General features: G+C 35.6%; 1 protein-coding gene across 2 annotated transcripts in view; it reads right to left on the bottom strand.

The window, feature by feature from the left end:
- The window catches only part of LOC141404982 (semaphorin-2A-like), a 439686-nt gene that overhangs the window by 5287 nt on the left and 408670 nt on the right, over nucleotides 1-25729 (bottom strand). For both annotated transcript variants that reach the window (XM_073988869.1, XM_073988871.1), the window contains exons 13-14: nucleotides 13319-13471; nucleotides 12124-12232 (exon numbers count right to left, since the gene is read on the bottom strand). In XM_073988869.1, coding sequence (XP_073844970.1) covers nucleotides 12124-12232; nucleotides 13319-13471 — 262 coding nt within the window. The remainder of the gene's footprint in view (nucleotides 1-12123; nucleotides 12233-13318; nucleotides 13472-25729) is intronic.

Raw genomic sequence — 25729 nt, 5'->3', positions numbered from 1 at the left:
ATAACCCATCTTTTGCGAAAGCCAAAATTAGAACCGAATTGGTTCATCCGTTCGAGAGTTATCGTGCGCTCCAGCCAGACAGACAATTTTTGGTAGAGAAGTTTTGTGACTGCAGTATACGTTAATCCTCAAAATACCGAAAATCGGTAGATACCCTTATATGGGGGCTATAACAAAACATGGATCTAATGTAACAATTGTTGGTGGAGAACTCAAATATTAAATTACAGCTAGTTCGATCAAAAATAATATTTCCAAAATACCTAAAATCTGTAGGTACTTTTCATTGGGGCTATACCAAACCATGGACCAATGTTGATATTTGTTTATTGGAGAAGTCTTGGGAATCTCAAATGTCAAATTGTAGATAGCTAATGTCTTCATAATACATAAAATCTGGAGGTACCGTTACATGGAGGGGCTATACCAAAATATGGACCTTTGTTGAAATTTTTTATTGGAGAAATTTTGCAACCACTGGGAACTTCAAATTATAGCAAGTTTGATTAAAAAATATAGCTCATATCTTAAAAATACCTAAAATCGGGAGGTACCGTGATATAGGATGGACCTATACCGACAATATTTCTTGGAGAAGTTTTGAGAGCACAGAGAACCTCTACAGCATGGTTTATACACTTTTTCGTGCGCTCGAACCTATTGGCGAAGCACTTTTTCCACTCCGATGGAGACTCCTCCAAAACAAGTTGTTTGAACGCTTTTACAGCATCTCCAGGCAACAAAAATCATTGACCACGCTTTTTTTCTTGATGTGCTGGAATCAAATGAATTAATTGGATCTCCAGTCACGGCTGTACGACGGATGACCCATCAATTCCACGTTTTATCAGGTCAAACAGGCGCTGGTTTGAATCGATGTGTGAGAGCCCACATTGTCATGATGCAGAATGATTTGTCTTCTCTTGTTCGTTTTTCGAACTTCTCAGGAGACCTCAGGCAAACAAATTACGGTCCTATATTTCCTATAGGTCCTATAGAATTAACCGTCCTATATTTCTCAAGCCGTATAGTCGCCACACTGTCAGTTTTTCTGCAGAAACAGACAACCTTTTGCTTCGAAGTGCTTCTTACTCGAACAACTTTCGCTTGATTTGGCTCGTTTTCGAAGACCTAAACGGCCGATTCCTGTTTTGTTTCAGGCTCCTAATCATAGATCCTAGATTCGTCGTCTGTGGCAATCTTATAAACGTTGTGTGAAGCACCGCGATCGATTTTATGCTCAATTTCTTTGAACCAATTCACAGGAGTCTTTTTTTGAACGATTGTCCAATTTTGCTGGATCTAAGGAGAAAAATCCATTTTTGCGGCCAAGTGTTTATGCAGTATAAAATGTTTGTTCGTGGATGAAATGCCCAAGGATGCCTCTATCTCATGGTATTTAACATTGCGATCTCGCATTATCCGTTCACGCACGGCATATTTCTTTCTGTCTCAACGACCTATGTTGGGCGACCCTAAAGACCTTCGTTTTTTGGCGAGTGCCGACGACGGTTGAATTCATTAAACCAGTTTTTCATAGTTATTTAGGATGGCCCTTTACCGACATACAAAGATTTAATTTAATCGATACTCTCTTGCGCTGATTATCTACGTCAACATTTGTGAAACATTCTTGGACGAAAATGTTTACAGGTAAATTCCATTTTTTGCAAATTGATTTTTTCAAGTCACTGTAAACAACATGGGCGTACGACAAACTGCCCTGAGTAAGTCTAGGCTAAAAACTGTCAAACTATCCAAAAAATTTCAAATGTCGCCTGGCAATACGCGGTGTTGCCTAGGCCTAGTAGCCCTCTAGTTTTATCAAAAAATGTAGCTAATATCTTCAAAATATGCACTTAAAATTGGTAGGAACCGTTCTATGCGGGCTATATTAAAACGTGGACCTATACTTAAAATTTTTGGGAGAAAAATTTGTGTAACCCTAAAGAAGTCTAAGTAGCAAATTTCAGCCATTTCGCTTAGATAATGTGGCTAAAAGTTTCAAAATACCAAAAAAAAAAAAAAATGGGAGGTACCGTTCTATGAGAGCTTTATCAAAACGTGGACCTATACCGACAAATTTCTGAAAGAATGTTTTATCGTTGGAGACGAGCAGACGAAGAATTTTTTTCAGCCCAAAGAAGAATAATTAACGCATTTCAGATCTTTCAGTGTGATAACGTGGCTAAAACCTTCTAAATCGGAAGGTAGAGTTATATGGGGATAAACCGAAACGTGGATCGATATCGATCGATATCCTAGGTTAATAGCAAATTCTGTATCAACCTATAAAGCTCTATCTTCAATATTTCGAGTTATATATTGGTTTCAACAGACGAAGGATGGACTCACACACGGACATGTTTATATCGACTTAGAATTTTATGCTGATCAAGAATATATGGGGGCTTTCTGAGTAAAATGGGGCATTTTTCAAAATTGAGGTTTTTAATTTCCTTTAGTTTTGCTATGGTGATGCTACTCATCAGCAAAACATTTTAGTATATTTACAGATTTTTTTTTATTTTAATAAAGATTCCAGAGATATTGCGCCTTGAAAAATTCGAATTCTTGTTGAAAAATGCAACTTTTTATTTCTTGCATAACACATTTTGCACAGTGGTACATTGGAAAAAAAATTTGACGAATTTTTAAAAATTTAGAAAAAATAGTCTTCATTCGAATCCCACTACCAATTAGGACTTTAAATTTTTGTAAATTATCGTAGTCTAATACCAAAAATTTTCGAGAAAATGAAAAAAAAATTATGATAAAACAACAAAAAAATACAAAAAAGTTTTTTTCTATTTGAATCAATTTTAAAAAATTTATGAGTATTTCTTAGCATATTGTTTTTACAGAATTCGACTTTTTTCTAGGCGCGATGTCTCTGAAACCCTTAATCAAAAAATCTGAGTATATAATAAATATACCATACTTATTGATGAGCAGCCTCAACGCACCAAAAATAATGGAAATCAAAAAACAGTTTTTGACAAATTGTCCGATTTCACCCAGAAATCCCCATAGGTATTTATTTATAGCGATTAAAAAGTCTACAAATTGCCCTCCTCCAAACCCCAACATCCAAACACTTGTTATATCCGTTTCCGCATTGTATTACACTCCAAATGATTACTAACAATTTCCGCCTAATTACCAATCAATAAATTTTATAACAGCAGCAGCAGTAACGGCAATTTGCCTTAAAAATTAATAACCGTTGTTTGCTTACACAATTGTAATGAAATACTTGGTAATTTATGTTCGCAATAAATTCATTAATAACTTTAGCCACATAAATCATGCGACTAATAAACCAAACAAATGTAAGAAAATATCACAGTAAACTCGCTCGCTCATCCTCTCTTTCCCCAACTGGAATTGGCAATAGAGTGGAAATGAAAACTCGAAATGGTTGGAGAAACCTTAAAATGAATTTTTTAATTGCTTAGCAAATCATAAATCAAATTTCGTTTACAACCACCCTCCAGGAGGCCACCGAACAGCGGTGGAAGTAAATCACATACAAGCTTACAAATCTTAGAAGCACACACAAATTATATTGAATTGGACATAAAGTTGGTCATTAAGAAATAAAAAAATAAGTTTACTTTCCTAAGAGGACCTAAACAAGGATATCCGGAAATGGTACGGAAAATAACATTTGTGGAGAGCGAAACATGTGATTTTTCTCTTCTTCTTCTAACGGTTGTCGTTCAGGTTTTTTTTAATTAATTGTAAGAAAATACAGACAGGAGCAAAAAATAACATTCCAAATTAAGAATTCCGTTAAATGTTTATTACCCAAACAGATGAAAAGCAAAATTATAAACAGCAACAACAATCAGCTAGCATAGTAAAACAACAATCGTTCAACGAGAAAATGAATGAACAGAAAAAAACTTAAAATTAATTAAAAACAATTAGCAACGTTTAATTCGGTGAAACGTTTAATTTCACAAGAAACAAAAAAAGCACATGTTTCACGTGTTATCTCTATCTCCCTCACACATTCTGTTTTTTACACAATGACACACAAAAGCTGCATAAATGTGTATGAATTAACTACCAAGGACACCACCGCCACCACCAGCCCATTAACAACCATGAAGGTGTTCACAACACCCACTAAGAAGGAAATTATACTCTAAAGAAGATCCATTAATACAGCACGAATTTGGAGTCTGTTTAAAGCTTTTTCTTTTTATTAATTATGGTATGTTAATGTTTAGATGGTCGATTAATTAAATTTAGGGTGTATTTGGAATTTTATTATAGAATGTTTAATAATGTTGCTGAAAATGTGGTGTTGTCTGCCCTGCAAACAAAATCCGGGTATTCAGTGTGCAAGGCGGGTGTTCTTAACATTTCACTACAGTAGCTGCGAAAGTAAATTATATGGACTTATATTTAGAGGAGACAACAAAATGTTCCTTAGGGTTCGGGTATACGGAACTCAGCCAGTAGAAATATTGGTTAGCCGTGAATAAAATAACCAAATCACAGGCTCTCAGTCTCAGCTGAGTGGATTTGGTGTAGCAATAATTTGGATAAGAGCTAAACTAAACTGAAGACGAGGATACTAAAAAAGAACGTATGCCCGATGACCTGAATATTAACAGTTTTTTAAGGTTGGTGGACGGTCAAGAGTGTATAATGACATTTGTCATCCCGTTAGTAACTCATCGAAATATTCGTCGGAGCCCTAAAAAGTATATGTATTCTTGATCAGCATAAAATTCTATGTCGAAATAGCTATTTCCGTCTCTCTGCTGAAATCAATATACATGTGGCAATTTTCAAGATAGAGCTTTGTAATTTGGTATAGAAGTTTCTATTACTCCTAGGATGTTTGGTATTGCAAATGGGGTATATCGGTTCACGATTTTCGGTATTTTTAAGGTTTAAGCTTTAGAGAAATGCCTGAAATTTAGTACGTAGTCCTCGTTGGGGGTATAAAACTTTTCCCCAAAACTAGCCCCCATAGAACGGTACCTCCCGATTTGCGACATTTTAAAGGATGTGGCCTCAATGTTCCACTGAAATGGCTGAAATTTGGTATTTAGTCTTCGTTGGTGGTATAAAACTTTCCCTCCGAAATGTGTCAATAGAGGTCCATGCCTTCATATAGCCCCCGTAGAACGGTACCTGCCGATTTTCGGTATTTTGAAGGATGTGGCCTCAATATTCCTCCGAAATGGCTGAAATTAGGTATTTAGTCTTCGTGGTGGTATACAACTTTCCCCCAGAAATGTGTCGATACAGGTTCACGCCTCAATATAGCCCCAATAGAACGGTACCTCCCGATTTTCGGTATTTTGAAGGTTGTGGCTTCAATATTCCACCGAAATGGTTGCAATTTGGTATAAAGTCTTCTTTGTCCGTAGAGGTCCACACCTTCACATGGCCCCCCTAGAATGGTAGTTCCAAGTGTTCGGCATTTGGAAAGTTAGCTACATTGCTTTACCGAATTTGCTTGAATTTGGTATTTAGTTTTCTTCATAAACGAAAGGAAACGAATTATTCAATTTTACTTCAATACAACTTGTGGTGGAGGGTATAACAAGTTCGGCTCGGGCTGAACTTAACCCCGTTCTACTTGTTTTTGGTTTCCTTAGTGTCAATATGTTTACTATCGAATCCTATATAGAAATTAAAAATCAGTGCACAGTGGTGGCACTTACATGGGAAGGTGTGACAAAAATACTTCAAGATGATATATCGAACTAAAATTTTTATCAATTGATCCTCGGGGGCTAAAAACACTCTAACAAAAATATTGGAGTCCTAGGTTCAAAATTTTGCGTGGTTCCCATGTAACGAATCATTCTGAATTGTAGTATTTTACTGTCGCCAACATATTGTTTAACCGAATTCGCTGTTATCCGGTACTAGGAGTTGCTATTGCATAGTAAACCTCCCCTCGAGAAACTGTCAATATTGATTCATGATTTGCTATTACCCCTATTTGGAAAGTTTTGAAGCGATTTGTATCTTTAAATTTTTAAAATGACGACATGACTTTTTTATACCTTCCATGACTTTTTATACCTCCCATATAACGGTACCTCCGGATTTGAGGTATTTTGACGTTCTTCGCCACATTTGCAGACCGACTTAGCTATAATTTGGCACTTAGGGTTCCTGGAGGCAAAGAAACATGTCTACAAAAAATTATGTATATAGGTCCAAGTTTTGATATAGCCCCCATATAACGGTACCTCAAATCGTTCTTCCCCACATTTGCAGACCGAATTAGCTATAATTTGGCATTTATGGTTCCTGGAGGCCAAACAACATATCTACAAAAAATTATGTATATAGGTGCAAGTTTTGGTATAGCGCCCATATAACGGTACCACCCGATTTGAGGTATTTTCACGTTTTTTTTGCCACATTTGCAGACCGAATAAGCTATAATTTGGCATTTAGGGTTCCTGGAGGCCAATAAACATATCTACAAAAAAGTATGTATATACATAGGTCCAACTTTTGTTATAGCCCTCATATAACGGTTCCTCCCGATTTGAGGTATTTTGAGTTTTTAAGCCACATTTGCAGATCGAATTAGATATAATTTGGCATTTTGGATACATGGAGGTCAAAAAACATATCTACAAAAAAATATGGATATAGGTCCAAGTTTTGGTATAGCCCTCATATAACGGTTCATCCCCATTTGAGGTATTTTGGTGTTTTTCGCTACATTTTATCAAAAATTCCACGTCCACGTTTTGGTATAGCCCCCATATAAAGACACCGCCAGTTTTCAGGTACTTTGAAGTTTTTATTATACCCTCCACCACAGTATGGAGGGTATGTTAAGTTTGTTTTTCCGTTTGTAACGCATTGAAATAATAATTTGCGATCCTATAAAGTATATATATTGTTGGTCAGCGTAAAATGCTGAGTCGATCTATGAATGCCCCTCCGTCCGTCTTATCCAACAAATATCGTCAATATAGGTCCATGCTTTGGTATAGCCCCCATATATCGGTACCTCCCGATTTTCGGTATTTTGTGGATTTTAGCTACAATTTTTAACCCAAGTATGACATATGAGGTTATATGTGCCCACGAAACTTATCCACCAAACATCGTCATTATAGGTCCATGTATTGGTATAGCCCCCATGTATCGGTACCTCCCGATTTTCGGTATTTTGTGGATTTTAGCTAAAACTAGCAGACCCCGGTCCGCGTTGCTGACCCGTCGTAATGAGTTTTAATTCAAAAGTAGGTATTTTCTACCTCACTTCTTCGGTCCATTGTCAAACCGAGAAGGATTTTAAATTTATCAACAGATTTTGTCTGTAACCTTTCTTTTCTCTTACGGACTTTGTCGGATTTTTCGCCAATTTGTGCCTTTTAGGATTTATTATCGTCCATGTCACTGTCTTTATCCTAAAGCGATCTAATAATAAAAGTTAAAAAAAATGATTAAATTGAATTCTCCCGCTTATTTAGACCTATATGTTTTAGCTTTTCATGGCTGATGGACCGTCGAACCTCACCATTTAAGTACATTTGTAAATATATAGTTTTTCTTGTCTCGAAAACTAATTTGCAACCTGATGCACTCATAAGTTTAACAAATACACCGATTATAAAATAATAGGCCCCGAAATTCGTCTACAAATATATAGCATTTTGGACCACGGGACATTCCTGAATATTTTCTGAAAATTAGGTTCATTAGTTTTGGAAAAATAATGTTTTGAAAATAGTGGGCCAACCAAAATGTATGCTGAAACCGATATAATCATAAGTTTGGCTTATACATATAGCGTTTAACAGAAAGGCATGGGGAAGGTACCCCACATAACAACGGCAAACATTGAGCTTTTGCTGCAAATTTTATGGAAATCCCTTCAGTAGTATTGGAGTTATGTCATACTAAAAAAAAAAAACAGGTTTGGTCGGGCGTATAGGCCCCACTAAACTTTTCTCCCAAAAAACCTAAGTTGGGTTATGACAGCATATTATTTTTATTCATAAAGGTAAGGCGTTTTTTTTTAAATATGCCCTTTTCAAAATTCAAGAAAATATGCCTGTACATTCCCTGACATTTTCACGAATATCGGTTCAGTAGTTTTGTAGATGTAACATATTTTAAAAAGTGGGTATGGTCAAGCCTTTGGTTCCTAAAAAAGTAGGTAAGGTCGGAGGCAGAACCACAATTGTCTCCCAAATTAACTTCCAAATAGATACATTCGTAATTATTGTAAATATAACATTTTTAAAAAAGTAGGGTATAGGGGAAGTTCCCCGCCCTTTCCGAAATTCAACTGAATTTGTAGCCTATTTTATGCGGGGACCATCTCTGTGCATTCCCTGGCAATTGCAGGAAAATTGGTTCAGTAGTTTTTGTAGAAATGATAAAAATAGAAAATTTAAAAAAGTGGGCGTAAAAGTGGGCATGGTCAAATTTTCTTTGCATAAAAACCCAAGTCGAAAATCGGTCCAGCCGTTCTTACCAACGAATGATATTTGATTTTTATTTATAAAGATTTAAAAGTTTAGACAAATCGCGATTTTCTTGAAAATTCCCTGTAGATATAACCTAATTAGAAAGTGAGCGTGGTCGGATCTTAAGGCACAAAATAAGTACGTAAGGTTGGAGACACAATCGCCATTGACTCGCAAATAAATTCCCAAACCGATACATTCGTATTTGTTGCAAATATTGCATTTTTACAAAAATAGGGCCCCTATGCCCTACCCGCCCGATCCGAAAGTCAAAAAATATGTAGCCTATTTTTATCGGGGTCCAACCCTGTACATTCGCTGAAAGTTTCAGGAAAATCGATTTAGTAGTTTCGTAGATATAACATATTTAAAAAAGTGGGCGTTGTCCAGTCTTAATGCCCCAAATAAGCACGTAAGGTCGGAGACACAATCGCCAATGACTCGGAAATTAATTTTCAAGGCGATACATTTGTAATTGTTGCAAATATTGCATTTTTACAAAAATAGGGCATAGGGGAGGTACCCCGCCCGATCCGAAATTCAACCAAATCTGTAGCCTATTTCAACCTGGGGCCATCACTTTACGTTCCCTGCAAATTTCAGGAAAATCTATTGAGTAGTTCCGTAGATATAACATATTTATAAAAGTGGGCGGAAAAGTGGGCGGAAAAGTGGGCGTGGCCAATTTTTCTTTGCATAAAAACCTAAACTGGACTATGATTAACATTTCCACAAAAAATTATCCAAATCGCTCTAGCCGTTTTCAACTGATTCAATTACCAACAAACGACAATTGAGTTTTATATATAAAGATTATTAAACGAACTAGCTGTAATTTGACGTATGAGGTTATCTGTGGCCACGAAACTTATCCACCAAAAGTGGTCAATATAGGTCCATGTTTTGGTATATCTCCCATATAACGGTACCTACCGATTTTCGGTATTTTGTGGATTTTAGATACAATTTTTAACCGAACTAGCTGTAATTTGACATATGAGGTTCTCTGAGGCCACGGAACTTATCCACTAAACATCGTCAATATATGTCCATGTTTTGGTATATCTCCCATATAACGGTACCTCCCGATTTTCGGTATTTTGTGAATTTAGCTACAATTTTTAACCGAACTAGCTGTAATTTGACATATGGGGTTCTCTGTGGCCACGAAACTTATCCACTAAACATCGTCAATATCGGTCCATGTTTTGGTATAGCCCCCATACATCGGTACCTCCCGATTTTCGGTATTTTGTGGATTTTAGCTACAATTTTTAAACATACTAGCTGTAATTTGACATATAAGGTTCTATGCGGCCACGAAACTTATCTACCAAAAATCGTCAATATAGGTCCATGTTTTGGTATAGCCCCCATACATCGGTACCTTCCGATTTTCGGTATTTTGTGGATTTAAGCTACAATTTTTAAACTAAATAGCTGTCATTTGACCATTTTATACCAAATATCGTCAATATAGGTCCATATTTTGGAATAGCTCCCATATAACGGTACCTCCCGATTTTCCGTATTTTTAGATTTTTAGGTACAATTTTTAAGCGAACTAGATGTAATTTGACATATGAGGTTCTCTGTGGCCAAGAAACCTCTCGATCAAAAATCGTCAATATAGGTCCATATTTTGGTATAGCCCACATATACGGTACGTCTGGACTTTCCGCATTTTGAGATTTGTAGCTAAAATTTTTAACCATTGGAGATTTTATGTAAAGCTAAACGGTATTATATAGTAACATAATTTACTCCTTCTAGGAATATGCCTTGACGTGGCGGAGGATCTAAGTACTTTCCCAATGGAAAGGAAACCAATTATTCCATTTAGGTTATTTTATGGTGGAGGGTATAAAAAGTTCGGCCCGGCCGAACTTAACACTTTTTTTACTTGTTATTTTTGTCGTTGGGCGCATCCACTGTGCAGTGACGACAAAAAATTGGGGCTGTGGCCAGAAAAATCGATTCCTGAACCATTGTGTGACGTCATCATAACAAAAACTCAGAAAACTTCGGTTTTCTTCGGTGCCTAGAGGGTATATTAAATTTGTTTTTTTTTTTGTATTGTTGTTTGTAACTCATCGAAGTAATCATTTTTGACACAATAATATATTCCTTGTCAGGGTAAATATCTGTTGATATCTGATTTTATCTACATTTTTTACCCGAACTACCTGTAGTTTGACGTTTGAGGTTCCCAGTTGTCTCAAAAATACTTTTCCAAAAAATTTTCAACATAAGTCCTCGTTTCGGTATAGCCCTCATATATCGTATCTCCAGATTTTCGGCATTTTGAAGGTTTTAGCTACACCTTGTGGTCGAAGTACTGGTAATTTAATATTTAAGGTTTCCAGTGGTCACAAAATATCTCCACCAACAATTTTCAACATGTTTCGGTATAGCCCCATATAACTGTACATCCCGCTTTTCAATATTGTGAGAGTTTTAGCAACATGTTTGGATCTAACTACCTGTAAACGTTTGAGGTTCCCAGAGATAACAAAACATCTCCACCAAAACCTTCTCATTTTCGGTATTTTGAGGAGTTTGAAGTTTGGCTAACAGTTGTCACCAAACTACTCTACCAAAAATTGTCAATATACATAGATAGGTCCATGTGTCGGTATATTCCCCACATAATGGTACCTCCGAATTATCCGTATTTGGAGGATTTTGGTTATAATTTTGGACCGAACTACCTGCCATTTGACGTTCAAAGTGTCACAAAACTTCTCCACCAAAAATTGTCAATTGTCAGGAGTTTAGCTACATGTGTTGACGGAACTATCTGTATGCAATTTGACATTTGAGGTTCCCAGTGGTCACAAAATTTCTCCACCACAATATTGTCAACAAAGATCCACACACTTTGATATGTCCCCCACATAAAAGTGGTACCCGGTTGAAGAAAATTTTCGATATATTTTCTGAGCTTATATAGGCATTTGGGTTTCCGTGGTCACAAAATATCTCCACTAAAAATTGTGCACAAGAGGGAAAATTAACTAATATGTATTTCATGGTGGAGGTTATAAAAAGTTCTGCCCTGCTGAACTTAACACTTTTTTACTTGTAATTTGCATGTTCTGTTGTTTCCTTTTCTCATTGGTGCCCTCTTTGCTCTCTAGTTGTATACATATTGGGATGTTACCAAAATTGTCTTGAACGAAAACAACCTGATAACATTCCAATTTAGAGTAAAATGGGCATTATGATATTTTACATTTCTGATCCTCCGTTGGTAAAACCTCAGCATAATGGTGGAACCGCTTTAAAGATTTCAACACATTTCCTATAAGCTGAAATTTGATATTTGTGGTACTTCGTTGGAAGAAACCATCCCTGCAAATTTTTTGAATCTAGGCCCACTAAACACATTTTACACTTGTACTTAAAGCAGGTGTTTTGGTAATTTACGTCATATATTAGAAAAATTTTTAGGGAATTGAAAACTTAAATGACGCATGTTTAAAAAAATGTTATTTGTTTATTCTAGCCGTTGCGTTTGTTTCATTTTTTATATGCCCATCACATTTTCCTTAATTTTCTGATCTTTAATTCTGCCCTCTTTAAGCTTTATTTTCACGTCTAGCAATACAATTTTCTTTTATGTGAAATTTATTGATTACAAACTTACCTCTTGTTTGGCCTGCCATTGCTTCATGGCTGATTTATATTTTTCAAATTCATTACACCAATGTGAGTAAATTTTCTGATAATCGTTTTTCTTTGATGGCGGTGTACATCTGTAATTAAAAAGAAGAAGAAGATGATGATGAAGGCGAAGAGCCAAAATTTAATGTTACAGTAGACACTAAGACGCTTCCTTGTATGGGACACAACACAAAGAACAACAGTTAACGAACAGTTTTTGTTTTTAACCATAAATAAAAGTTTGGTCATGAGAAATTGAAAGAAGGAAGGAATGTATGGTGTGCACAAAGTGTTAATTTATGTACATTGATGAGCGACCAAGAAAGGAGAGTAAATGTAGGCGGATAAGTAATATAAGTAAAGGGTTATGAAATAAGGGTTGGGATTTTTAAAACAAAAATTTGATTGGGGAAATGTTATAAAGGAAAAATAAAACAAAAAGTATTGTAAAAAATCAGTCGCCTAATAACACTATCTTTTGAAAGAAGAAGTCAAAGTAGCTTTCAGTTAAATTTGAGCATTGTTTCATCTTTGATTTAAGGTTTCATGACCGGCACTAGATCTTCACTCAAAATCAAATTTTGAAATGGAAAATTTGCTTTAGTTTACCATGTACATCATCGCTACCCTCTTACCCTTTTAAGATAATTCGAAATACAAAATTCATTTACTCAAAAATAAATTAAACAAACGATGCTGTTCGGTCCGCAAAGTAAACGCAAACAGAGAAAATGAAGAAGAAACCGAAAAGGAAAACGGAAATTACATAAACTAAAAGAAAGGCGTTCATAATTGTTGTCATCCAACAACAATTACAAAAACAGAGAGAAATCGATGAAGTGAACATATGCCACAATAATTCCACACCATGGTAACGAAACTTTAAGGAAACCAAGCAAAAACAAGAAAAGAAAATCCTACGAAATTTGCAGAGAAAAATTCCTTAAATTAAAACAAAAAACAAAATGTTATAAGATTTTAAGTTAAACGTGCTTCGGCATTAATTTCCAGTAACAAGTAAAAGAAATTGGAGGAGAAAGCGAATCATAAATAATTAAATGTTGTCCTTGGTTAAATTGTTTTTCAAACAAAATGTTCGTTAAGCTGAGATGTTTTTTTTTTCTGAAAAAGTTTTCTTTTGCAAGGTATGTGTGTTTTCCTTCCCTTGGTTAACTTACCTGTGGGCATCAACATTGACGCTGTAACTACACAGCAGTGTGCCGCCTAAATAACTGTCATAGCGTCCACCATCGCCTTCGTTAATTGAAATAATCACCAGACCACCCTCGGATGTTTCAATATATTTGGAGGGGGTAAAGGCAATTTCATATCTATGGGAAAACAGAAAGATAGGAGAGAAAATAGAAATAAATTTATTATTATGTTTAAACATATTTTTAATAAAGTAAAATCCCTGAATTTTGAGATATTTTAAAGAATTATTAAATTGTTATATCATTATATTGATAAGAATAATATTTATTTCCTAAAAGTAAACCTTAGAATTTGAATTACCTTTTTGATTTCGGATTTAAATTAAGAAATTATGGACCACTCCCAATTTAATCCCAATAGAAACAAATAGAAATTGGGTGCCACCGTGGTGCAATGGTATGCACACCCGCCTTGCACGCTAAATGTCGTGGGTTCGATTCCCAGGCCAGACAACATCAAAAATTTTCAACGGTGGCAAAATACCCCTCAGTGATGTTGGCGACATTTTCTGAGTATTTCAGCCTTGTAAAACTTCTCTATAAGTGGTGTCTTAGGACACGCCGTTCGGACTCGGCAATAAACAGTAGGTCCCATATCATTGAGCTAATATGAATCGGGGTGCACTCATTGATATGAGAGAAGTCTCCCTTGTCCCATCTGGGATGTTTGTGGAACAATTATAGAAACAAATAGAGAACTCTCTCTCTCTCTCATAGAACAGTACAGTCCGATCATTGGTGTCCAAAATAAATGAGAGAGAATTGTTGGGAGAGTAATGTCTCTTTGTTAAACAACGGCTGACATGGCTCTCATTTGGATTTGTTATTCTCTGTTGTTACGACAACGTGCAGGCGTGTAAATCAACGAGTCCGATACTATTTTTACCTTCGACTTTATTTTATAGGACTTTTTCTAGCAAAGTTTTAGATGAAATCAGTACTCAAAAGGTATAAGCCACCAACATTAAACATTTAATGCTGCCTTGTCGAAGCTCAGAGTATTGCGCCAAGATAAAAATTAACCTTAAAGAGCCCTACTTTAAACAATATAATTTATACTTTTCAATCTATTTTATTTCTCATACAAATCCTTTTCACAAAAAAAAAAACACACACCATTCAACTACTAAATTCCCTCAAAGTCTTCCGCAATGCCTTTACTATTCAATTCTGTACGAAAATCTTTAAACAAATTACATGAACTCCAACACTAAAATCTTTTTTAGTTTGGCACACAAGTTTGTCACAAACTAACAAGAGCATTAAGGCCTACGCCTGAGTAAAAGCATCTCTTAATGGAAGTACGAGAATATTTTATAGAAACAAACGAGCTCAATGTATAAACACACAGACACAGAACAGAAAGTCACCAAACTTTTTTCCTTGCCAATAACAATAATAATAGTAAAGAGAAAAAAAACGAATCTATAGTACAGCAGAAAATTTTTAAATTGAAAACTTCAATATGCTGTCTTAATAACAAGAGGAAGGCAAACCATTTAAATTTTGAGGCATATAAATACATGGAAGTACTGAACATTGATGTACATACATATATACTGACAGAAGTACATACTTGTACATATAAATATCATACGAATTTAACTTTGCTTGATATTTTTAAATTTTCTTAGTGCTGAGAGGTGATTCTTGTGATTCGAAAATTTTTGTACAGAACGGATCGTTATGGGATTTGGGTTAACAAATGGTAGGGCTCTAAGGAAGGCTAATATAGAATAAAATACCTTGACAGGTAGTAGTAGCAGACCTCTTATTAGATCTCTTAAGAGATATTCTATAAAATATCTCTTAAAAGATCTCTTTTGAGGTCAACTACAGTATAGTAGATATCTGAAGAGGTTTCATTTGAACCCTATAGGGAACTTCTACGAAAACATCGGCTTCTCAATGGGTCTTATATAGTATAGTAGACATCTCTTAAGATCTCTATAGTTAACCTCATAATATGTCGAGCAATTCGACAGGAATGTACATTTAAGAGGTCTTCTAGGGAAATGTGGACCACGTAAGAGTTGTGCTATAGAAATGTAGACCTCCCAAGAGTTTTTCCTTAGAACAGTATACCTCTTTGAAGGTCTTCTTTAGAAAATTAGACCTCTTAAGAGGCTTTTCTTAAAAAAGGAGACCTCATAAGAGATCTTCTATAGAACAGTAGTCCTCTTAAGAGGTCCTCTGTAGAACATTAGACCTCTTAAGAGGCTTTATATAGAACAGAATACCACTAATGATGTCTTCTTCAGAACAGTATAACTCTTAGGAGGTATTCCATACAAGGTAAGAGGTCTTCTACAGAATAATAGACAACTTAGTAGGCCTTCTATAGAATAGTAACTTCGAAAAGGTTTTCTATAGAACAATAGAACTTTGAAAATGTGTTCAATAGAATAGTAGACATTATAAAAAATTTCCGACATAACAGTAGTCTCCTTCAGAGGTTTTCTATAGAACAGTAGAACTCTTAAGGTTTCTTCTATAGAATAGTAGACGACGTCTGAAAATTTCCATAGGGCAGCAGACTTCTTTAGACGATTTCTATACACAAATAAAGTTCTTAAGGTTTCTTCTATAGAATAGTAGACCACGTCTGAAATGTTCCATAGGGCAGTAGACTTCTTAAGAGGACTTCTATACACAGGTAAAGTTCTTAAGAGATAAAAGGTCTTCTTTAGAAAATTAAACCTCTTAAGAGGTCTTCCTTAGAACACAAGTGCTCTTATTTTAAACAGGAGACCACTCAAGAAGTCTTCGTTAGAAAAGTAGACCCATTAAAAAGTTTTCTAAAGTACAGTAGACTTCTTAAGAGGTATTCTATTGAATATTTGCTATTTTAAGAGGTCATCTCTAGAATAGAATACATCTTAAGAAGGTCTTCTGTTGTATAGTAGACTTTTTAAGAGGTCATAGTAGACCTTTTAAAAGGTCTTCTATGGAACATTAGACCTCTTAAGAAGTATTCTATAGAACAATAGGCCTCTTAAGAGGTCTTTTATAGAAGAGTATACCTCTTAAGAGGTCTTCTATAGAACAGTAGCCCTCTCAAGAAGTCTTCTATAAAACTCTTAAGATGTATTCTATAGAACAGTAGATCTCAAAGAAGGTCTTCTATAGCATAGTAGACTTCTTAAGAGATCATCAAAGGTATAGTAGACCTTTTAAAAGGCCTTCTATAGAAGAGTCGACCTATTAAGAGGTTTTCTATAGAATAGTAGACCTATTAGGAGGTCTTCTATAGAACTATAGTCCTCTTAAGAGGTCTTCTATAGAACTATAGACCTCTTAAGAGGTCTTCTATAGAACAGTAGACATCTTAAGAGGTCTTCTATAGTACAGTAGACCTCTTAAGAGGTATTCTATAGAACATTATACCTCTTAAGTCGTCTTCTATAGAACATTAGACCTCTTAAGAGGTCTTCTTTGGAAGAGTAGACCTCTTAAGAGGTCTTCTATAGAAGAGTAGGCCTCCTATTGAACAGTAGACCTCTTAAGAGGACTTCTATTGAACAGTAGACCCATTAAGAAGTATTCTATAGCACTGCAGACCTCTTAAGAGGTATTTTTTAGAATATTAGTCCCCTTAAGAGGTCTTCCATAGAAGAGTAGACCTCTTAAGAGGTGTTCTATAGAAGAGTAGACCTCTTAAGAGGTCTTCTTCAGGAGGTCTGAAAAGTCTTCTATAGAACATTAGACCTCTTAAGAGGAATTCTTTAGAACTTTAGACCTCTTAAGAGGTCTTCTATAGAATAGTAGACCTCTTAAGAATAGTAGTAGACCTCTTAAGAGGTCTTCTATAGAAGAGTAGACTTCTTAAGAGGTCTTCTATAGAAGAGTAGACCTCTTAAGAGGTCTTCTATAGAAGAGTAGACCTCTTAAGAGGTCTTCTATTAAACATTAGACCTCTTAAAAGGTCTTCTATAGATCATTAGACCTCTTAAGAGGTCTTCTATAGAACATTAGACCTCTTAAGAGGTCTTCTATAGAACATTAGACCTCTTCAGAGGTCTTCTATAGAACATTATACCTCTTAAGTCGTCTTCTATAGAACATTAGACCTCTTAAGAGGTCTTCTTTGGAAGAGTAGACCTCTTCATAGGTATTCAATAGAACATTAGACCTCTTAAGAGGTCTGCTATAGAAGAGTAGAACTATTAAGAGGTCTTCTATAGAACATTAGACCTCTTAAGAGGTATTCTATGGAAGAGTAGACCTCTTAAGAGGTCTTCTATAGAACATTAGACCTCTTAAGAGGCCTACTAAGAGGTCCTCTTAAGAGGACTTCTATTGAACAGTAGACCTCTTAAGAAGTATTCTATAGCACTGTAGACCTCTTAGGAGCTATTTTTTAGAATATTAGTCCCCTTAAGAGGTCTTCCATAGAAGAGTAGACCTCTTAAGAGGTCTTCTATAGAAGAGTAGACCTCTTAAGAGGTCTTCTATAGAAGAGTAGACCTCCTGAAAAGTCTTCTATAGAACATTAGACCTCTTAAGAGGACTTCTTTAGAACATTAGACCTCTTAAGAGGTCTTCTATAGAATAGTAGACCTCTTAAGAATAGTAGTAGACTTCTTAAGAGGTCTTCTATAGAAGAGTAGACTTCTTAAGAGGTCTTCTATAGAAGAGTAGACCTCTTAAGAGGTCTTCTATAGAAGAGTATACCTCTTAAGAGGTATTCTATAGAAGAGTAGACCTCTTAAGAGGTCTTCTATGACATTAGACCTCTTTAGAGGTCTTCTATGGAAGAGCAGACCTCTTAAGAGGTATTCTATAGAACAGTGGATCTCTTAAAAGGTCTTCTATAGAACAGTGGATCTCTTAAGAGGTCTTCTGTAGAAGAGTGGACCTCTTAACTATTCTTCTATAGAAGAATAGACTTCTTAGGAGGTCTTCTATAGAAGAGTAGACCTCTTAAGAGGTCTTCTATAGAAGAGTGGACCTCTTAAGAGGTCTTCTATAGAAGAGTAGACCTCTTAGGAGGTCTTCTATAGAAGAGTAAACCTCTTAAGAGGTCTTCTATACTAGAGTAGACCTTTTAAGAGGTCTTCTATAGTAGAGTAGACCTTTTAAGAGGTCTTCTAGAGAAGAGCAGACCTCTTAGGAGGTACTCTATAGAACATTAGACCTCTTAAGAGGTCTTCTATAGAAAAGTAGGCCACTTTAGAGGTCATCTATAGAAGAGTACACCTCTTAGGAGGTCTTCTACAGAACATTAGACCTCTTAGGAGGTCTTCTACAGAACATTAGACCTCTTAAGAGGTCTTCTATAGAGCACTGGACCTCGTAAGAGGTCTTCTTTAGAACATTAGACCTCTTAAGAGATTTTCTATAGAAGAGTAGACCTCTTAAGAGGTCTTCTATAGAAGAGTAGACCTCTTAAGAGGTCTTCTATAGAAGAGTAGACCTCTTAAGAGGTCTTCTATAGAAGAGTAGACCTCTTAAGAGGTCTTCTATAGAAGAGTAGACCTCTTAAGAGGTCTTCTACAGAAGAGTAGACCTCTTAAGAGGTCTTCTATAGAAGAGTAGACCTCTTAAGAGGTCTTCTATAGAAGAGTAGACCTCTTAAGAGGTCTTCTATAGAAGAGTAGACCTCTTAAGAGGTCTTCTATAGAAGAGTAGACCTCTTAAGAGGTCTTCTATAGAAGAGTAGACCTCTTAAGAGGTCTTCTACAGAAGAGTAGACCTCTGAAGATATCTTCTATAGAAGAGTAGACCTCTGAAGAGGTCTTCTATAGAAGAGTATACCTCTTAAGAAGTCTTCTATAGAACATTAGACCTCTTAAGAGGTTTTCTATAGAACATTAGACCTCTTAAGAGGTTTTCTATAGAACTTTAGACATCTTAAGAGGTCTTCTATAGAACATTAGACCTCTTAAGACGTCTTCTATAGCACGGTAGACCTCTTATGAGGTCTTCTATGGCACAGTAGACCTCTGAAGAGGTCTTCTATAGAAGAGTAGACCTCTTAAGAGGTTTCCTATAGAACAGTACACCCCTTAAGAGGTCTTCTTTATAAGAGTGGACCTCTTAGGAGGTCTTCTATAGAAGATTAAGGCAATGTGACTAACGTGAGTGTAAATTTGCTCTCGCTCACCACCAGTTAGAGTCTACACAAGTTGTGAGCGAGAGTAAATATACGCTCACGAAAGGCCCTTGTCTTACTCTGTTCTATAGGACAGTAGAACTTCTAAAAGGTTTTCGTTAGAACAGTAGATTTCATGGAAGGTCTTCTATAGAAAAGTAGGCCTCTTAAGTGATCATCCAGAGAATTGTAGTCCTCTTATGAGGTCTTCTGTAAACTAGTAGACCTCCCAAAGGTTCTTCTATAGAACAGTAGACCTCTTAAGATATTTTCTATGGAACAGTAGATGTCTACGTTTGCTATAAAACAGAAGACATCTTCGGACGTCTTCTATAGAACAGTAGGTTTCTTAAGAGGTCTTCTGTAGAACAGTGGACCACTTAAGAGGTTTTCTTTTGAATAGTAAAACTTCAAAAAGTCTTCTATAGAACAGTGGATATATTAGGAAGTCTTCTACAGAACAGCGGGTCTCTTAAGAGGTCTTTTGTAGACCGTCTATGGGGTCTTCTGCAAAATACTAATTTTCTATAGAATAGAAGACCTCTAAAATGTGCTGTTCCAAATTTTAAAATTTTTATAAATTCAGCACATGTTTAACTCCATCATCAAGATAGTAATTAATCGTATTAATAGGCAAATCTGTTGAGTTCAATTGGGGAAATCTCTCCACACTTCTGGAAAATGTGTAATCGTTTTTGGATATAATAAAATTTTATCTTTATTTCTTTGGGTATGTAATGGGGTAACAGTTTTTTTGTTCTTATTTTTATTTAAAAAAAACTCTTTATAAGTATGTATTCGCGATGTGATTTGTCATCCATTATTCGCTCATATTTTACAGCACTAATAGACTGTCATGTTTAAAGTAACCAGTAAACACAAACCTATCTGATGTTTTACATATACAATATTTACAGGCTGGTACCCGGCTAACAAACAATCAAACAAACACACACACACACATACAGATATCCATATAAAAATAAGTAAAGTATATATATGATCCTTGCTTTCAATTTAAGAAGTAAAATAAAGTTTGAGTTCGTTTCTGTCATGGACACGAAAACAAGAGGGAAAAAAAAACTCTGTGAATTTAAATGGTTATATATAGAAAATTTCTTTTCAAAAATGGTGAAAGGCAGTGAAATGTAGAAAGCAAAAAGCGAAATATTGACTAACAACACATTTTAAAGTGTCAATTTACCGCTTTAATGCCAAAACAAAACTTTTGGTACTTCATTTCCGTTTCCTTATTTTTTCTCTCTTTCCTTTTTTCTGCAGTAAAATAATGTTACGCCCAGCCACATTTCGTTTTGACTCTTTGGCACTCACTGCCGCTTTTCCGCGTATCCCCCTGCCTTTTGGCTTTGCCCATAATTGACGTGTTTTATTACAACTTTACTCGTCGTATACATTTTTCTCTCTTTCTAGCTTGAAATGGAGCTTTGACTTTATTGAATTTTTCTATTGGAATTTTTATGTAGACGTTAACACTGCAGCAGAGTTTGTATTTTTTATGTTTGTCAGCCGTTGCTGTAAAATTTTAAAGGAATTCTGTGACGATGTCTATGATACCAACAAACAAGCAAACATAATCTATATAAGGAATTAAGAAAAACAAAAAAAGGAAATGGAGAACCTCATCAGCTACATTTCCGTTTTCATGATATGTCTAACTGTCATCATAAGAAGACAACATTTCACGTCAATTCTTCCAACAATCCCAAAAAATCCACAAGCTGATATGCTAACTTAGTTATGGCTTCATTACGTTTCAATTTTTACAACAACAACACAAACATGATGAGGTTTTATTTTCTTTGCAAGATTTTTCAACTAGCAAATGTTGTGGCGTTTCATCTTTGGCTGTCATATCATCTTTACTAATTGCAAATATCTATAACAGCATGTGTCTTCTTTTGAGTTTATTTTATGAAAGATATTAAAATTTATATTCTGAAATTTTGACATTGAAACTCCATAATGCTTTATGGCAAATGTTGAAAACAATAATAAAAATCATCCCCCATCAATTTTGTAATTATATTTATTCGGATGTTTTCCATAATGTTTCAAAGCATTGATATTTTGAATGATGAAAACTGATTTTGTTTAAAATATATATTTTTTTCTTTATGTGTAACAACTGTGCTTGTTAACGTTTTCTGGTCGAATAAGAAACTCAAAACCCCAATGCTGTTTTTCACTTGTTATAAAATTGTGCCCGACCGACAGACAGACACATTCGTATTTGAGGGAGGGTGTCAATTAGTTTGAAATTCAATATTTTACAATGTTTATGCATGAATGTTTGTGAGTGCTGTATCCAAGGGTGTGTATTTTCTGATTTTAAGATAAAATTCGATACAGTATTTTATAATCGAGTTACTGATGTCTATTATAAAACGTTTAAAATATAATTTATTATTCAAATATATTTTTTGTTTTTTGCTTAAACATTTTATGAAGGGAGAATCACAGATGCACATGCCAATTATAATTTAAAGAGAATTTTAGATTTTCATTGATATTTGATTTCCGATTAGATATGTTGAGTTATTGTTTCAATAAATAAATTGAAAACTATTTCTAATTGCTAAGAATTTTAACTAAATACATTTTTGAAGGCAAATTATTTTTTCCTAAGAAATATGAGATATTAAAAATTTAAATAATTAATTAAATTAAATCTTTTTAGTTAGAGCAGAACTTCAAACAAATCTTTCGGAAAATCTGAAATATTTTTATGGAATAACAATAAATACCACTACGGTGCTTTATAATGGAGCGCCCTAACTATTTACTAATTGTGGCCTGTAGAGTCTCCTAAAATTTTAACAAAAACTCACGCTTATTGTGCCTTTGAAGCTTCCTAAAATTTTTACAGAAATCCACGTTTATCGTGCCTTTGGAACTTCCTAAAATTAAAAAAAATTCAAACTTATTGTGGCCTTTGGAGCCTCCTAAAATTAAAAAAAAAGATCAACGCTTATTGTTCCCTTTGGAGCCTAGTAAAATTAAACAAGTAAAAAAGTATCGGTCGGCTTTGCCGACAGAGATATACCCTCAGCCTGTGTGGATTGAAATACTTTTTTTCCAAAAAAAATGTATGGGCGTATGAACCGACAGAAATATGGATTGGGTTAAAGCTCAAAAATTTGCGGGGGTATCGATAGATAGGGCTTTTGTACCATACTAGCCAACGAAAAGCATAACATCGGACCACTAGGGAAACCTTCAGTAAAATTGTCCAAAAGATCCTCGAACAGACCTTCAACTACAAAAATGTGTTGAACATTTGTATGAGTGGTACCCCAAGTATTGGACCGATAGGGCCCAATTTGAACATAAACTAAGCTTGGACAAAAATTTTCGAGACCGAAAATTTGGAAAAAAACGGTCGCTACGGTTGTGAGATATTGTGAGATATTGCGCTTATCATTTTAGCAAATATTTTCAAACATTTGTCGGAGAGGTACCGGAAGCAGTGGACCTATTAGCACTACCATCGAATTTCATATAATATTCGAAGAAATATTACGACATCAAAAGTGTGGCCTAAAGCAGTATTCGGTTCGAGCTCTACAGCCACTATACATATGGTGCCATAGGGTCTTTTTTTACAACTTTCGGGCTGTTTTCTCAAGAAGTATGGACTTGCCCCTGAAAAAACGTTTACTGTCGTAATTGAGACAGAGAATGCAAGATGCGTCAACAAAAATCAAAGTGATTCGAGAACAGGTCTTAAAGTGAATTTATCCAAAATTTTGAGTGTGAGGTACCAGAAGGGGTAGACCGATTGAGTCCATATTTAAACCTCATATTACTCTGGTAGAAAGTTTACGCTATACAAAGTATGGACCAAATCGGTCACTCCCTCCAAGAGTTATCGTGCCCACAAACTTTCCGAACATTTTCGAATTTTTTGTGGGGGAGGTACCGGAAGGAGTGGACCGATGTAGCTCATCTTCGAACTTAAACTAAGTTTGGGCAAAATATTACGAAAGCCAAAATTTTAACCGAATCGGTTCATCCGTTGGAGAGTTATCGTGCGCTCCAGCCAGCAGGGCAGACAGACAGACAGACGGACGGACATGACTAGATCGACTCCAAATTGTCTGAAACACATTTCGACCAAACATACTTGGGGTCTAAAACCATTATTTCGATGAGGCACATTTTCATCGTATCAAAGTGTATATACCCTCCTTAGCTAAAGGCTGACGGTATAAAAATACATGCCAATTGTGGCCTTTAAAAAATCCGCGTTTATTGTGGCCTTTAGAGCTTCAAAAAAATCTTTAAAAAATCCGCGTTTATTGTGGCCTTTAGAGCCTCCTAAAAATCTTTAAAAAATCCGCGTTTATTGTGGCCTTTAGAGCCTCCCAAAAATCTTTAAAAAATCCACGTTTATTGTGGCCTTTAGAGACTCCTAAAAATCTTTAGAAAATCCACGTTTATTGTGGCCTTTAGAGCCTCCCAAAAATCTTTAAAAAATGCACGTTTAATGTGGCCTTTAGAGCCTCCTAAAAATCTTTAAAAATTCACGTTTATTGTCGTATAGCATATTAGGTATTCTTATTATAGAAGACCACCAGGTCTGTTTATAGAAGACCGCCAGTTCTTCTTATAGAGGACCAGCAAGTCTTATTATGGAAGACCACCAGGACTTCCAACACTTGACCACAAAATTTTCCTAAAGAGTATCAGAAGGCCTTACTATGGAACACCATCAGGATTTCTTATTTATCGATAGCGGATTTGCCAGGTCTAAAATCGCCTTCAAATGTCCCAATTATTTCATTTATCATTGCCCTATTCGTTTACACAAAGCATTGGAAACGATTTTAGAAACAATGGGGTGTAGACTTATTTCCCTGTAATTGGATGGACTTTCGTCGCATTCAATGATGACCTCAAAAATATTTTTAAAAATCCAAGCCTCAGCTATTGAGGGATGGCTTACAAATATTCTTAAAAATCCACTCCTCAGCAGAAGTGGGGTGACCTTAAAAATGTTCTTAAAAATCCACTCCTCAGCAGAAGTGGTGTGGCCTTAAAATATTTTTAAAAATCTAAGCCACAGCTATTGAGGAATGGCTTCAAAAATATTCTTAAAATCCACGCCTCAATTGTTGAGGGATGGTCTCAAAAATATTCTTAAAATCCACGCCTCAATTGTTGAGGGATGGTCTCAAAAATATTCTTAAAAATCCACGCCTCAGCTTTTAAGGGATGGCCTCAAAAATATTCTTTAAAATCCACGACTCAGCTGCTGAGGGATCGCCTCAAAAATATTCTTAAAATCTGCTACTCACCTGTTGAGAGATGGCCTCAAAAATATTCTTAAAAATCCACACCTCATCTGTTGAGGCATGGCTGGAAAACTATTCTTAAAAACCTATGCCTCAGCATTTAAGGGATAGCCTCAAAAATATTCTTAAAAATCCACGCCTCATCTGTTGAGGGATGGTCTCACAAATATTCTTAAAATCCACGCCTCAATTGTTGAGGGATGGTCTCAAAAATATTCTTAAAAATCGACGTTAGTTGTTGAGGGATGGGCTAAAAAATATTCTTAAAAATCCACGCCTCAGCTGTTGAGGGATGGCCTAAAAAATATTCTTAAAAATCCGCGCCTCAGCTGTTGAGGGATGGCCTAAAAAATATTCTTAAAAATCCACGCCTCAGCTGTTGAGGGATGGCCTAAAAAATATTCTTAAAAATCCACAGCTGTTGAGGTGTTGCCTCAAAACTATTCTTAAAAATCTAAGCCTTCGCTATTGAGGGATGGCCTCAAAAATATTCTTAAAAATCCAAGCCTCAGCTATTGAGGGATGGCCTCAAAAATATTATTAAAACTCTACACCTCAACTGCTGAGGGACGGCCTCAAAAATATTCTTAAAAATCTGCGCCTCAGCCGTTGAGGGATGACCTCAAAAATATTCTTAAAAATCCATACCTCAGTTTTTGAGGGATGGCCCCAGAAATGTTCTTAAAATCCACGCCTCAGGTGTTTGGGGATGGCCTCAAAATATTCTTAAAATCCACGCCTCAACTGTTGAGGGATGGCCTCAAAATATTCTTAAATACCCCCGCCTCAGCTGTTGAGGTATGGCTTCAAAATATTCTTAAAAATCCACACCTTAACTGTTGAGGAATGGCCTGAAGAATATTCCTTAAAAACCAAGCCTCAGTTGTTGAGAGATGACCTCAAAAATATTTTTAAAAATCCTCGCCTCGTCTGTTGAGGCATGGCTTAAAAAATATTCTTAAAAAC

The sequence above is a fragment of the Musca autumnalis genome, unplaced genomic scaffold (genome assembly GCF_047663935.1).
Source record: "Musca autumnalis isolate F117 unplaced genomic scaffold, ASM4766393v1 scaffold_5, whole genome shotgun sequence".
Lineage (NCBI taxonomy): Eukaryota > Metazoa > Arthropoda > Insecta > Diptera > Muscidae > Musca > Musca autumnalis.
Note: the sequence above shows the minus strand (reverse complement) of the source record. Positions and strands in the feature narration are given on the sequence as shown.